Source organism: Scardinius erythrophthalmus (genome assembly GCF_964197995.2).
Source record: "Scardinius erythrophthalmus genome assembly, chromosome: 21".
Classification (NCBI taxonomy): domain Eukaryota; kingdom Metazoa; phylum Chordata; class Actinopteri; order Cypriniformes; family Leuciscidae; genus Scardinius; species Scardinius erythrophthalmus.
The window spans coordinates 31,061,981-31,076,215 of NC_138241.1; the positions used below are offsets into that span (position 1 = coordinate 31,061,981).

The 14,235-nt window shown below is 36.7% G+C and overlaps 1 protein-coding gene across 25 annotated transcripts in view; it reads left to right on the forward strand.

The window, feature by feature from the left end:
* The window catches only part of col13a1 (collagen, type XIII, alpha 1), a gene marked incomplete at its 5' end in the record, with an annotated part of 104,693 nt that overhangs the window by 40,677 nt on the left and 49,781 nt on the right, over window positions 1–14,235 (forward strand). For 16 of the 25 annotated variants that reach the window (XM_081351144.1, XM_081351145.1, XM_081351130.1 and 13 more), the window contains 4 exons: window positions 1,862–1,903; window positions 4,580–4,623; window positions 10,834–10,860; window positions 13,709–13,744. The exons of 2 other annotated variants lie outside the window; for them this stretch is intronic. In XM_081351144.1, coding sequence (XP_081207270.1) covers window positions 1,862–1,903; window positions 4,580–4,623; window positions 10,834–10,860; window positions 13,709–13,744 — 149 coding nt within the window. Of the gene's footprint in view, window positions 1–1,861; window positions 1,904–4,579; window positions 4,624–10,779; window positions 10,861–13,708; window positions 13,745–14,235 lie in introns of those variants that run through there. 7 more of the 25 variants (XM_081351137.1, XM_081351138.1, XM_081351140.1 and 4 more) reach the window with 3 other exon arrangements.

The following is a 14,235-nucleotide window of genomic DNA, read 5'->3' on the forward strand; positions in this document are numbered from 1 at the left end:
TGAATGCTGCGTGCCTAAATCAAGCGTGAGAACAGAACAGAGCGTTTTTACTGTTATGGCATGGAAGAAAGCACAGAAACAGGAAAGGTGAATTCAAGGCAGGATAAGGACTTGGCCAAAAAATAAATAAATCAACATCTGTGTTTTTGGAATGTTTTGGATACAGGAAAGATGATCTATATCATCGAGTCAGATAACTTGCAAGACCTGTCAAACTATTGTCAGCAAAACAGAATGGGGCCATTGACACAGAACGCGGTCAAGGCGCAGGTCTAGAGACGGTTTAAAGGTTGAATTTTTACCTTGAGTGTCGTGTAGAACAGCATGCCAATGAGCGAGATGCTGCAAAAGACGTGAACTCAACGGTTAAGGACATCAGTCTAGTGTGTTTTTACATAGAATAACAATGGCACATTCCTAACCAGGTAAGCAAAAAATCGATAATACAGGTATTTGCGAAATGCACAACATACAAAAAGAGTTCAAAAAGACATAAAGAAATAACGACACGTCACGTATCATTTATTCAAAGACATGGTGCTTGCAAATAGCTTCAATAAATCCGGCTTCCAATAAATGTATACAGACAAGTACAGTATGTGTGTAAGGAAATATTGTTTCAAAATCGTGATTAAAATCGTAATCACAATATTGGGGAAAAAAAAATCATGATAGTATTGGCAGCCCTACTATCGGTGCAACATTTTGCTGCCACAGAAATCTTATGAAAGAGTTTCCAAAGTTCTATGCAGTACCATTGCAGTTTTTTTAGGAGGAAATGATACCAAACTATTTGGGTCCTCCTCATAGTTTAATATTCAGGGTTCAGTACTATGAAAAGGGGTGGGGCCGGTGACTCGGGTGCCTGCGTGTCAGCATTCAACAGAAGATCTCTATTTCCTATCACTTTCCAGTCCTCTTGCATAAGGACGGTAACAGGTGGTTGTGATATGCGGCTTGATATTAATACTTTAACTGGCATAGCACTGCCTAAACATTTAATGAAAGCATTAAATGTTCCTTGTGTTTATAGTTCGGTGTTGTTTGTTGTGTGTACCACCTCTCGCTCTCTCACACAAACATACTCCCCTAGACATGCATAGTTTTACACCCAGAGTCCTCTAGGCATCATCACATGGGGTATTTTTGACGCCCAGGCTCAATTGGCCTTTGGATGAAGGTTGTCTGTAGAGCAGGAAGTGGACTCAAGTCCAGAATGCGTCAGGAATCAGAACACATGCTTCCACGTGTCTGTGTGCTCGGTTTCGACTTTCACTTTGGGGCTTTAAGGATCTCCACACCCAGTATACAGTCTACCAAAGTGTCCACTCATCCCACTGCTGGCTGCACAGGCTCAGTTTTTGACACGTTATCTGCTTCTTGCTACTGCCACTTGCCGCGACTCTGTGGTGATGTATTTTTAGCCCCGTTTTTGCCTTTAATTATTGCAGCCACGGGGATCTTGGTCCAAAGAATTGTAATGTTATTTCTAGCCAACATTATATAATGTTGGTTTAAAACGTTATATAATAAAGTATTGAAATACAATTCTTAGCTCTGCTTGTAAAAATCTGTCAGAAAAAAATCAGCAAAAGCTTTAGGGGTGCAACAGTTTGTCAAGTTGCAAGTTTACCTTATCTACCCCTAAATGTGAATTTATCACCTACGAGTAGTAATATGTACACTTAAAGTACTACTGTAACCTTTTAGGGGTATATTCTGTAAGGTGAAACGTTGTCCCTCTAAGGGTACTGTCCCAATTCTGAGAGACTGTATCAGGGTAAGGCTTTACTATGGTATAGAGCTATTGCTTTCGAGATTCTATAACTTTGGGACTGATTGTAGGTTGTTTTTCAATCAGGACCTGGTTTGAGGGGAAAGAAAGGCCGTGATGGGGCTCCAGGTAGGTCTTTAGTAATCATATGCCTGTGCCTGCAACTCCATGGATTGCTGTTTTGTATAAGCTGCTACGTATGTGCTTTTAATAGCAAGATAAGCATGAAAACAAGCTTAAAGCATTCAGAGATGCTAGCATTGTACATAATATATTTAGAGATGAATTGAGTCCTAGTGCAAAATTAATAGCATTAATACAACAGAAACCTTTGGATGCAACACTGAAAGGTGTTTGGGGTCACATCCATCAAAATGGTATTTTTATTTCACACAATTATACTGTAGGAGTTGATAAACTTTTGACTTGAAAAATGAAGACTGTTACTGTTTGCAGCTATTAGAGCAAGAACTGCCCGCTTAGAAAGGAAGAGACTGTCTGACTGACATGTATAAAGTGATCAAACACAGTTTGTTTAACTTTTATTTATCATTTAGTGTGGGATTATCTGAAATAGAAAATTACGCGAAAAGTACTTTTTTATACTTTTATTAGTTTAAGGGTTAACTTTATGTCTTATGTACACCCTAAGTCTTATGTACATATTGGTACCTTAGAGTAGTAATATGTACTACTATGAACATGTTAAGAGTAAATAAGGTACAAAGATGTCTTTTTGAGGTTACTGCCTCAGTGACAAGCTGTTGTACCCCTAACTGTTCAATTTTTGCAACCCCCCCTCCCCCCGAAAGAGTACAGAAAATATTGTAAAATAGCAGAATAAAATACAAATTCTCAGCACTAATTTTCATTTTCGTCCCGCAAGTTGCATAAAGCCTGCCAATGAGATGTTTTTGTGTGCAGGACAGTCCATTTGAGTCTGCTACTCTGTGACCTATAGATTCCTCTATATTTTTGGCTTATGAAGTGGTTTCAAGTAAAGAGTCATGGGATCACATGGGTAAAATGAGAGTGTTTATGATGACAAAGATTGATATGGAATGTTCAGAGAGCTATTCTTGCGTGACCACACATATATTGTGTGTGTTGTTCACTTGTTCTTTGACATTATTCTTGCTTTTTGGTCTAAAATAGGGCTTGCTGCCTCAGCAGCAGTTTTGATAAATGCAGGTTCTGATTTCTAAGAAAATACAGACTTCTCAAAACAGGAAAGGAAAGAATAATGATGGACCCATAGGAAAGCTTCGTCACCGGTGTGACTGCACCATTACTTAAGGCTGCCATATTTAATGCACCATTCAGACTCACGGTGATCCACAGAGTTCAGTCCAAATGTAGATGATCTTCTTGTTGAGGAATACAGTAAACAATTGTTTTAAAGGAATTTTTGTTCTCTCTTGCATCCATTAAGTTTTTTTTTCCTCAAGTCAAATATTCAAACTCTTACTCCCCTAAGTTTCTGGCCACGAAAGAGAGAGTTGTTATCTTTACAAACTCTTTAGAGGAACAAAATGGTTCCTGGATGAAAATCCTGGAACGAACCCTTATGATTCTGGTCAAATAGTTCAATAGTTCTGTAACAAATTGCTTCAACGGACTGATTTCATTTTTGCAGTTGTCCTGACATAAGTTATAAAAGAGAAGTTCTGGGAGATATTAAGTTACATAGGCGGAAAAGATTTGTCATCAGCAATTTTGAGTTTGCTCTTCATTGATAAAGTTTGAAGCTTGAATCATGCTTGAAGCTGTGATCTATTTCTGCTTTGATTTGAAGTTTCTTGGTTAAAGGATGTAAAAGAGGCTGTAAATCATACTAATGCATGTGCTCAGAATTTGAGCTTTTATAATACTTAACATAAGGCTATCTAACTAATTTTGATCAAGCTGCATCATTGTTTGTTCAAAGCCAAGATATCCTGCTCATGGTTTCTACAGGATTGGAGCAATGTTTTTCACAAAGATCTACACATCCCTCACCCTTGCATGTTCATTTGTTAAATATTGAAGCATATTTTCATTATGCTTTCTGCAAACAATAAAAGCGTAAAACCATAGTTTTATTTAACACGTATTTTCCCAGAGGTTTTAATCTATCCTGCATTTTCCACCAGAATCACTGTGGAAAACAGTGTTTTTAACCTTTTTTTTGACTAACGATGTTAATGAAATCTGTTTCCACTGTGTATTACGATGCTAGTGTATGATTTAGCATTAGTTATGAAGGAGATGAACAGTTTGTGATGTCTGGGTGGGGTTCGCGTGGACAGAACAGGGGTGTGATTTATCTGTGCCGGCAGTCTTCCAGTGATGTGGTGTATTCTCCCACTCAGTTCTCAGTGGTCTGTTGCTTGGTGGACAGACTGCTCATCCCTGTTCCAGAGACAAGCAGCACTTTCCCACTGAGAGCTTTTCAATCCTGTCATCTACTAAATTATAAACACATTTTTTAACGCTTTATTTAAACGCTGTGACGCACTTCGTTAAACTACCTGCATGTGAGCTGTTATCTTCCTCAGAGATCGTCTTACGGTTAGAGAAATCTGAGGCGTTGTTCATCAGAACAGCCAGAACACCCACTTCGGATTCTGGTTGAACTACGAAAATTCAGACTTGCGTGACGTTTTTCTTTTCCTGTTCTTTGGGAAATAAAATCAGTCATTGTAAAATGTTTGATGTAATGTGCACATGGTCCAAACAAGATGAGTGTCTATTTTTCAAGATTATATATATATATATTTTTTTTCCAGTGTGACTAATCTCTCTTTCTCTCTGTTTTTATTGCAGGTCCTCCTGTAAGTAGACGTTGTCCCTTCATTGACTGGATTGTGGTAATGTGACTCAAACTCTGTGGCTTTCTGTGTATTTGTGTGTGTTTTGAGAGTGAATTTATCTTTCATGCGTTTTCCTTATTGTCACTGCTGATGGAGTGCTGATTACAAAACTTTTATTTACATAATGGAAACTGTTAATTACATTTCCTTCCGCCACACATATAAACACCCACACTCTCATCCGTCAGAAGAGCTTGTGTTAAAGGTGAAGTGGGCAAGTTTTGGATTTTGAAATACTTCCTTATAATTTCTATGAGCAGAGATTCTTTGGCTCTATCAAAACATTGCTTTGATTGTTTTAGGCATTCTAAGCATCCCAACATGGCAACACTGATTCAACCAATAACGTGAATGTAGGGCAGGGTTATCTGTTTGGGTAACCAATGACGTAGAAGTAGAGTGTTCAGGAGACTTGAGTGAAAACAATCATCATTTTTTTCAATTTTGTTTGGTGACTCGAGTGCCACAAAAATTACACACTTCTCCATTAAATCGCATGGCATTATCTTGGACATATCAATGTTTTCTTCTGACTCTTGGACGTTGGTAATTTTGCTAGACACTAATATAGAAGACTACAGCATTGGTAGACACAGTCTGTTCAACTTATATCTTTTGAGGGATAATGTTGCTTAATGAGGTTATAGTGAGAAAGAAGGTCAAGAGAAATATATATATATAGTAGAGGAGAAAAGAGAGTTGGGCCGTACAAAATTAGGTGCGGTTGGACAGCTGCAGTAAGAGGGAGAAGGTTGAGCTTGAGTGATTAATGAAATAACGGCAGCCACAGGCAAACACTCCTCGCAGAAAAGACAAATTACAAATAGGGTCTCTTTAACTGTTTCTATTAGAAAGCAATGAGAGTCAATGAGAAGAAAATTAGACTTCTGCTAAAACCTACTGTTAAAAAGACTCCAGTAATCTCACATTTGTCTTCAAGACTTCAATGTCTCAAACTGCTGTCAGATTTGCCAGGATGCATTAGATTTGATTCTCCATAAACTATCCGATAGTTCACCCAAATAAGAAACTCTGTCCCGCTTTATATTAAGTGTCTTTAACTATGTAGTAACATTTAAATGAATCATTATATACAATGCCCTTATTGTGTACATGCAGGCATTTTTTTTTTTATAAGCACAATATAAAAACGTATGCATTTACAGTTGTTATTAATTTCTTTATTTGCATATATAATTACTCTGTTGACCCATCCCTTACACCTTAACCTACCCATACCTCCAAACCTGTCCCTAACCTTACCCGTATCCCATCTCAATAGCAACAAAAGTGTTTTGCAATACAATTTGAACACGACAGGTACTAACCATTTTTTATGCAACTTATTAGTTAAAGACACCTAATATAAAGTGTGACCAGAAACTCCCTGTCATCATTTACTTACTGTTGTAACATATTCAATAATCATATGATAATGTTCATTATCATTGAACCTCAAATCTAGCATGACATGTCTTCACGAAAAGACCACTTTGTATGGGGTTTTTATGTGATTGTTGGAGCTGGAATGAGCGTGTCCCCTCTCCCTTTCACACACTTTTATTTTAGTTTTTGGGGTGAACTGTTCTTTTAAGTCTTCTGAGGTATGAAAGTGAAACTTGTGAGCAATAAACTTTCCCTCTGGGTGAGCTACACGTTCCAGGACCCCAAAAAATACACATTAGTATACAAACATTCCAACACCTGCTCGTATAACCCATAAATTGAAGGTAAATTGAAAAGAACTGAAAGGCAGGTGAAAGTACTGTCAAACAATGCACACAGACTTAAACATTAAGTTGATATTTCTACTGTTGTCAAGTAAGAATGTTTAGATATAGTTAGTGAATTCTTTTAATCAAGTCAGTCTTCTTTAAACAAGTTTGGTGATCTATTGGCAATCAGTGTCAGTATGTCTTTAACTACAGTGTTTGTTTTCAGTAAAGGGAGTTTGGCAAGCCTGGTCCCTGATCAATGGCCCTATAGAGGGCCATCCTGTTACACTGACCTATGGAAATTCTTAGAAGAGTATATACTGCAGATTATCCAACAAGAACACTAAGACAACACTCTTACTGATGTGATGGCAGCTGTAAACTTCATCAAATTGGCTTTTTCCTGTGCGCTGAAAGTGAATACTAAATGTTTAAATACATAATAGTCTGGGGTTCTTCACAGGTCACCTCACAGGAGCATAGCCCTTTGCCCACTTTTGAAGGCACGGCTGGCCAAACCCAGCCTTAAACAATTAGTAGTGACACGAAACATTTTACATTGACAGAAAGCACATTCGTTAGTGTGTTGAAAACTCCTGTGGAACGTGTCATGTCAAGCACATGCTGAACATTACAGGTGAAACACTTAGGGGTGGGAATCAGCAGGGACCTTGTGATACAGTATTATATCATTTATGCTTAATGTCAATTGTAATTTTGCAATCCTTAAAGGGATAGTTCACCCCAAAATGAAAATTCTGTCATTAATTACTCACCATCTTCATCTTTGGAACACAAATGAAGATCTTTTTGATGAAATCTGAGAGCTTTCTGTCCCTCCATTGACAGATATGCAACTACCGCTTTGATGCTTCAAAAGGTTCATAAAGAGATCGTAAAACTAATCCATATGAATTGAGTGATTTAGTCCAGATTTTGAGACTTGAGTAATTAATGACAGAATTTTCATTTTTGAGTGAACTATCCCTTTAACACATTTGTTTCTCATTCACCTGCATTGGACTATATATATGGATATAATATCGATTATATTCTTAGGTGAGTCTGTTTGTGTGTGTTTAAAAGAATCAAGTATGCATTGACCTCCACAATAATGCGTCCGAAATCACATACTCTCTGAGTAGGTACTTCTTTTGTACAATTTTGTACAACGGTGTCAATGCGTTGCTTCACTGCTTTTTACAAATCCTCTCCAGTGGCCTCACAGGTTAGTTATGTGTTCATCAAATGTGCACTTTGTAATCTCGGTGGAAGTAGGTAATCTGTGTACTTTTTGCTGTTTTATGAATACTTAAAATTCTGACATACTACTCTTCCTCATACTGATTTTTATCTACTATGTAGTAGGGAAGTAGGCATATTCTGACCTGGGTTAGTAAGTCTCTTCAAAAATAATATCAAAACGAAATATATACATTTTTGGTATGATGATATCGAAACAGTATTGTGATGTAAAATATCACAATACTTTATGCTGCTTTGTTTTAAAAGAACAGCATAATTAAATTAGTTTTCCCTGGTGATGTATTTGATGATTTGTCCGCTGAATATCTCTTATCCATGTAATGTTGGGCTCTAGGGAAGCGTTCGCCCCCGTTTTCCTCTGGGGTGCCCCTTCATTTACCCAGCAGCGCTGTGGGCTAAATGAGAGCCACATGTACCCTGCTACCGTGGATCTCAAATGAAGTGTTCTTCCGGTGGGTGACCTCTGACCTCGCCAGACGCTCCTCTGGGCCGGCCTGAGCAGTGCCCAGCAGGCCACAGTGGCCTGCTCCCACTCACCACCTGGGTCTGCACCTTAGACCTGCTATGCATACTTCAACACGTTCACATATACACGGCACATATAAGCCAGCTTACTCGTACACAGCATAGACCACTATACACACTCCAAATGGCAGCTACATCCAGCAGAGATCTGTTCCTCTCTCTACACACCGCCGCTTATAAACACCTTCCAGCTGCGTCCAGGTCCCATATACCTTACATGTGTGCCTATGACCTTTGAACCTATAGATCCTATTAGTGGTCTTTCATTGTTTCCCACAAACTTCAGCAGTGATACAAATTAGATTTAAAGAGAGCAGGATTTTTGTCATTGGCCAGTTACATAAATACAAAATAATAGTGTTTTTGCTTTTTTGAACTCTTTAAAGGGTACTTCACTGCTGGCAAAATGGGCTTTCAATAAAACGTATCTGCCTATGCAGTAGAAAGGCGAAAATACATTTTAAATACGTGCTACCTGACTAAATAAAACAGAGAAAAAGTGCTGTTGTCTTCCCCTTTTTGGCAAATATTAGGAAAACTTCAACACCCATAATGCACTGTGCATGTTGCCGTCAAAAGCCACTCCCAACGTGTTTGTAGTCAACATTTCAAACTGGATGACCATGAACAAAGTGTTAGGCCAAACAGAGGGGAAAAACTGAAAGAAACTGCCGTTTTCTCAAATGTTTGGGGTCTGTACAATTTTTAAATGTTTCTTATGCTCACCAAGGCTGAATTTATTTGATTAAAAATACAGTAATAACAGTAATATTGTGAAATATTATTACAATTTAAAATAAATCTTTTTTTTATTTATTCCTATGATGCAAAGCTGACTTTTCAGCATTGTTACTTCAGGTTTCAGTGTTACACAATCATTCTAATATGCCAATTTGATTCTTAAGAAAAATTCTTCTTATCAATGTTCAATTGTGCTGCTAAATATTCTTGTGGAAACTGTGATAAAAAAAAATGCAGAATTATTTGATGAATAGTAAGTTCAAAAGAAAATAATTTATTTGAAATGTTTGTAATGTCACTTTGGATCAATTACACACACACACACACACACACACACACACACACACACACACACACACACACACACACACACACACACACACACACACACACACACACACACACACAGGTTTCCATGTTTTATGGGGACTTTTATATAGACATAATGTTTTTTATTCTGTACAAACAAACTATATATTCACTGAAAACTTACTGATAGATGCTGTGTGTAACAAAAACTTAGCTTTTCAATTATATTTCATATCTTTTTTTCTGCATACATAAAACAAAAATGTGTTATTTTTTTAACTAAGTTTTAATTTTTAATATTTGAAAGGTGTATGGTCAAATCAAAGTGTACAGACAGAAGACAGTGCCACGGATGTTTTTGTCCGTCTGCAATAGTTTCCTCCCCGGGGCTGAGGCTTGATAGATGGCTTCCCTCTCCAAACTGTAGCCCAAGAGGAAAGCCAACACACACACACTCACACACACAATAGTATGTAGTTCCACAGGCTCATGAAATAAACTATAAATGCATCATCATATAATGAAGAGCGTCATGGTAGTCTTAACAGAAAGGATCTTTCTTTGAATGATCAAACAGCTGTCAGGTTTTTACCACTAAACCTCTGTAATGACTAAATAAATTTTTTTTCCACAGTGGAATAGCTCACAGCGAAGGAAGTAAACTTATTTGATTTGATTTAAACCAGAGCGATCTCCTCAATTGACTCTGAAGTCAAGCATGATATAAAGGATTCTCATCTGTGAAACTGTTTTTCATGCATGCTTGGGCCCCTAAATGAACATCTTTTTTAATCAGACATGTGGTACTATTCATTGTTCATTCTAGCACCAAATGCTTATTAAATACACTGAAATGATCTTACTCAAATATCAATCATGATTAGTGATGACATGAACTGAATTGACTTTTACAATGAAGAAAATCAGTATTTTGCCGTCTTTTCCAGTTCTTATACACGCTTAATAAAGATATTTTACAGGGGAAAATTGTGAGATAATTAATCGTATTTTCAGGAAATATTGAATTTTTTAATTATTATACAGACAATATTATATATATTTTTATCTCATTGGCATGTTTTTTTTAATTATTCTTTTAAGCATAAACATCACTAAATTAAATCTAAATCACTATATAATTAGTGATGTTAAAAAAAATGCCAGTGGGGTTATAAAAATTAAACTTAATTTAAGATTTATTATTTGAAAAACAGTTCTGGATTAAATTCTTGTTTTAAGAATGTATATTTTTACTGGAAAAAAATATATAGATTCAAATTATTTTTGTGTGATTTATTTTTAAAAGTTAAAAGCCATTTAATAAAAATAAACATGTTATTATATTAAAAAAGATTTTCTGGGGTCCAAAGAAAATTATGTTGTAAAAGCATTTGATGGTGTTTGCATTTGTGGAATGCTTCTTTGGAGTGTTTTCCTGCTGCAACCTTTGAGCCTTGCCACAATGAAATTTAATGCTGGATCACAGAATTACTCAAAAAAATTGTTTTCATTATTCAATATTGAAATCAACATCATTGTAAAAGCAGACTTAATTTTATTATGGCTTGGCCGGGTGTTGGGTTCTTCTTAATCAGTAATGTTGACTGGTTCTTTCTTTATTCTGTACCCATTTCTCTCACCCCTTTTTCAGGGTCCACCTGGACGAGCAGGCTTTCCGGTAACTGTCTCATAACGTGTCCTATTGTCTGTCTTTCTGTCTTGTTTGGTTTTCTTGCACTTTACCTTTCTGTAGTAGTGTCTGATTTTTAAGAAGCTGTATCGAAACAATTCAACCACAAAATGAAAAATACCAAATTATTTATGTTGCATATTCTTGAAAAGCATGTCATATACAGCTTCTTTATTAGGACACACTGAGGCCACCCTTTAACCAAGGGACTGAGAATATACAACCAATGTATTACGTTGAGAGTGTTTAGCTTATTTTCTCAAATTCTTAATATTGCCAATATACAATGGAGTGAAAAAGAGGGGCTAACAATAGGGGACTAATAATTTGGTCATATTTAGTTTGAATATGACTAAATTTATAAATTGTTTGATCTTGCTTCCACTGAAGTTTAAGATGTTCTTTAGATCATTCTCAAATCTGGAAAACAAGAACATCAGGTTCTACATGAACGTGTGCACTCCATTGTTATGCTTGTAAAACAATTTGTAATGTAGAAAAAGCATCAAATTAGGAATGACTCCAAAGTAGTGCACTGTGGTCTCAGACTTTTGGACCCCACTGAACATTGCCATAAACCAGATAAGCTAAGCTAGACTTAATGTAAAGCCTCTTAGCTTGGCTTTATGGACAAGTCTCTTTTCCTTCAAGTTAGCATATTGTATTTTATACATGATTGTATTCTCTCTGGCCCTTTGATGTCTGTCTGGATCCACTCTTCTGAATTTCTGCTGAAATTCTAATATTACTAACCAAAACTCAAACACATCTGTCTTTCATTAAAGCATGTTAGAAGAAGTCCATCTTATTGTATGTGAACTCTAGTCCTACCTGCCAATTATAACCTACAAACCCCCATCACTCATGACAGCTCTTCTTGTGAAAATCTTTTTTTTGTGTACGTTTTGTTTAAATTGTTGACAGGTCTGGTCAAAGTGTGAATGTGATCCCTTGCCAAAGCTTTTGATTGATTGCATCGTCAGGAAATGAGATGGAAATTTGTATTTTTGTAGGATGGAAGGTAGGGGTAGGAAGGGGAGAGGGGGCAAGTATTTTACACAAAATGTGTCCATTAGATTAGTACTTCAAAAAAATATTGATATTGGCTTTCACGCTTAGTTGAACTATTAGGGGATACTTGTGGTTTGTATATTTAAGCTTTGCTGCACATTCACATACAGTGTATATATATATATATATATATATATGGCTATTTAACACTTCTGATTTGTAGTTAAGGACTTTGGGGCTCATTTGGATAAGTCTGGACTTTGTATTGTACTTCAAGCTACTTCTAATTTAAAGCTCTAGATATATCTATCTACAGTTGTTAAATAAGTTATACTTACGTTATACTAACAGTTCAGAGTTGTACTAATTAATGCCATAAAGCCGTATTAAGTTTATCTCAAATCAGCACCTTGGACAGAGCCAAGAGAATTCAGTCAAGTGACTTTCCTCTTGGGACGTTCAGCGGCAGGCAGCGAATTAACTCTGAAGGTCCAACTAAATGGACACTTCCAGGAACCTTTATCTGAACAGCTTTAAAACTTTAAAAACTAGGCACCTGCAAAGCTACAGTCCATGTGCTCATTCATTGTTTGAGCAAATGTTTTGTTGACTTCTGATGAGTTATGGAGTCTTAGCCAACTCGCCCCATCGCCCATCCCCCCCTTCCATTACGTGTTACTCGAGTGAGTCGTCAGCAAGCTGTCAACGCTCCCAGCCCTTCTAATACACTGACCTGCAACGTCGGGAATGCAAATAAAAACAGCTGTAGGAATGGACAGCCTTACATAATAAGTCACTTCAACATTGCAGGAGTTTATGGCCATGTTACATAGTGTAAAATGTTTGGAAAAGCATTAGTCCAGGCCTACAAATGGTGAATCCTTATGACCGTTTATTATATCAGGATCTCATTTCCCAAATGTTCTAGGGATTTTCTCCATAGTTAAAGAAAGTGGTGGGGTGTATTAGTGTGGATAGCTAATTATGATAGGATGGATTGTTTTCATAGTTCATAGTTGTTAAACAGATATTTCACCCCAATTTTTTTTATTCTGTCATCATTTAGGACTCATGTTGTTCTAAACCCGTATGGATTTCAATGGAACTTTAAAAGGAGAACATTCTATTGTTGACTCCAATGATCATGATACCTTTATGGTGCTTTTGAATAATTTTTAAAGCTTGATGGCTTCAGTTTCTGTGCATTGTAATTGCATGGAATGAAGCATGGAAATCCAAGTTTTTTTTAGAGGAAGAAAGGTAGTCATGCGGGTTTAAAGTGACATACTGATGAATAAATGATGACAGGATTTTCATTTTTAGGTGAACTATTCCTTTAAACTCTTCCAAAAGGAAACAAACTGTCATGCTCCCACACTTTCTCAGTCACTTCATCATCTGTGATGGTCAGCTAGCAAACATTGTCTAATGCAAGCACTGTGAAATGGCCCTAAAACAATATTTGCTGCATTAACTCTATGCTTTCATTGGGATCATGTAAGCACTGATGACGCTTGATGTCTGTCTGCTACACGTTCATTTCAAATTCTTAAGTAGTTAACTTTTAGATTTTGAAGAAGTCTTTGGCATGCGTGCATCATCAGCTTTCAATTTACCAGTAGGTGAATGTTTAGTAATATAGACATTAAGTTGGCGTCACACTGGTCAGCTTAACATTTCCAACTCTTCGTAGCCATACCACTTGAATATGTGGCTGAATGTAATTTAGTCTCTAGCGATAGTGGTAGTAACTGCAGATTGTAGAGATTCAGTCTGTCAGATTTATTGTTCCTGATTTTCCTCTTGACTTTGCATTGACCACTAGGGAGACAAAGGATCAATGGGCATTCCTGGAAGAATGGTGAGTGATTTGATATGCACTAAGCCCAACAAGTTAGTCTGTTGTATATTGCTGTAGTCTTGAATAATTGGTCATCAATGCTCAGTGGCATGCCATTATTTAAAGCTAAACATTTGTAGCTAACTGTACAGCTCATTTGCTTTGACACCAGTAATTTATGCCAAAGGCCATACTGATTCTATCAGATCCGATTGGACAATATTAATGTTTGCTTTAATTGCTAAAGTATGTCATATACAACATCCAGTATAATTGATTATCACTTCCTAATTTGTTTTGACCTGTTTTAGCTTGCACTGTGAATGTAAGCATTCACAAACTTTCACATGAATTCCTTCCAAATGTTTAATGTAGCTTTTCAGCACAACTATATGATATAAACCAAAAACTCTATCTTATTTATTCAGCCATAAAATGGTTTCCACTTCATTGCCACCATTGATAGTTAAGGAAATGTCTTACTGAGATGTCTGAAATATTTCCGTCACATT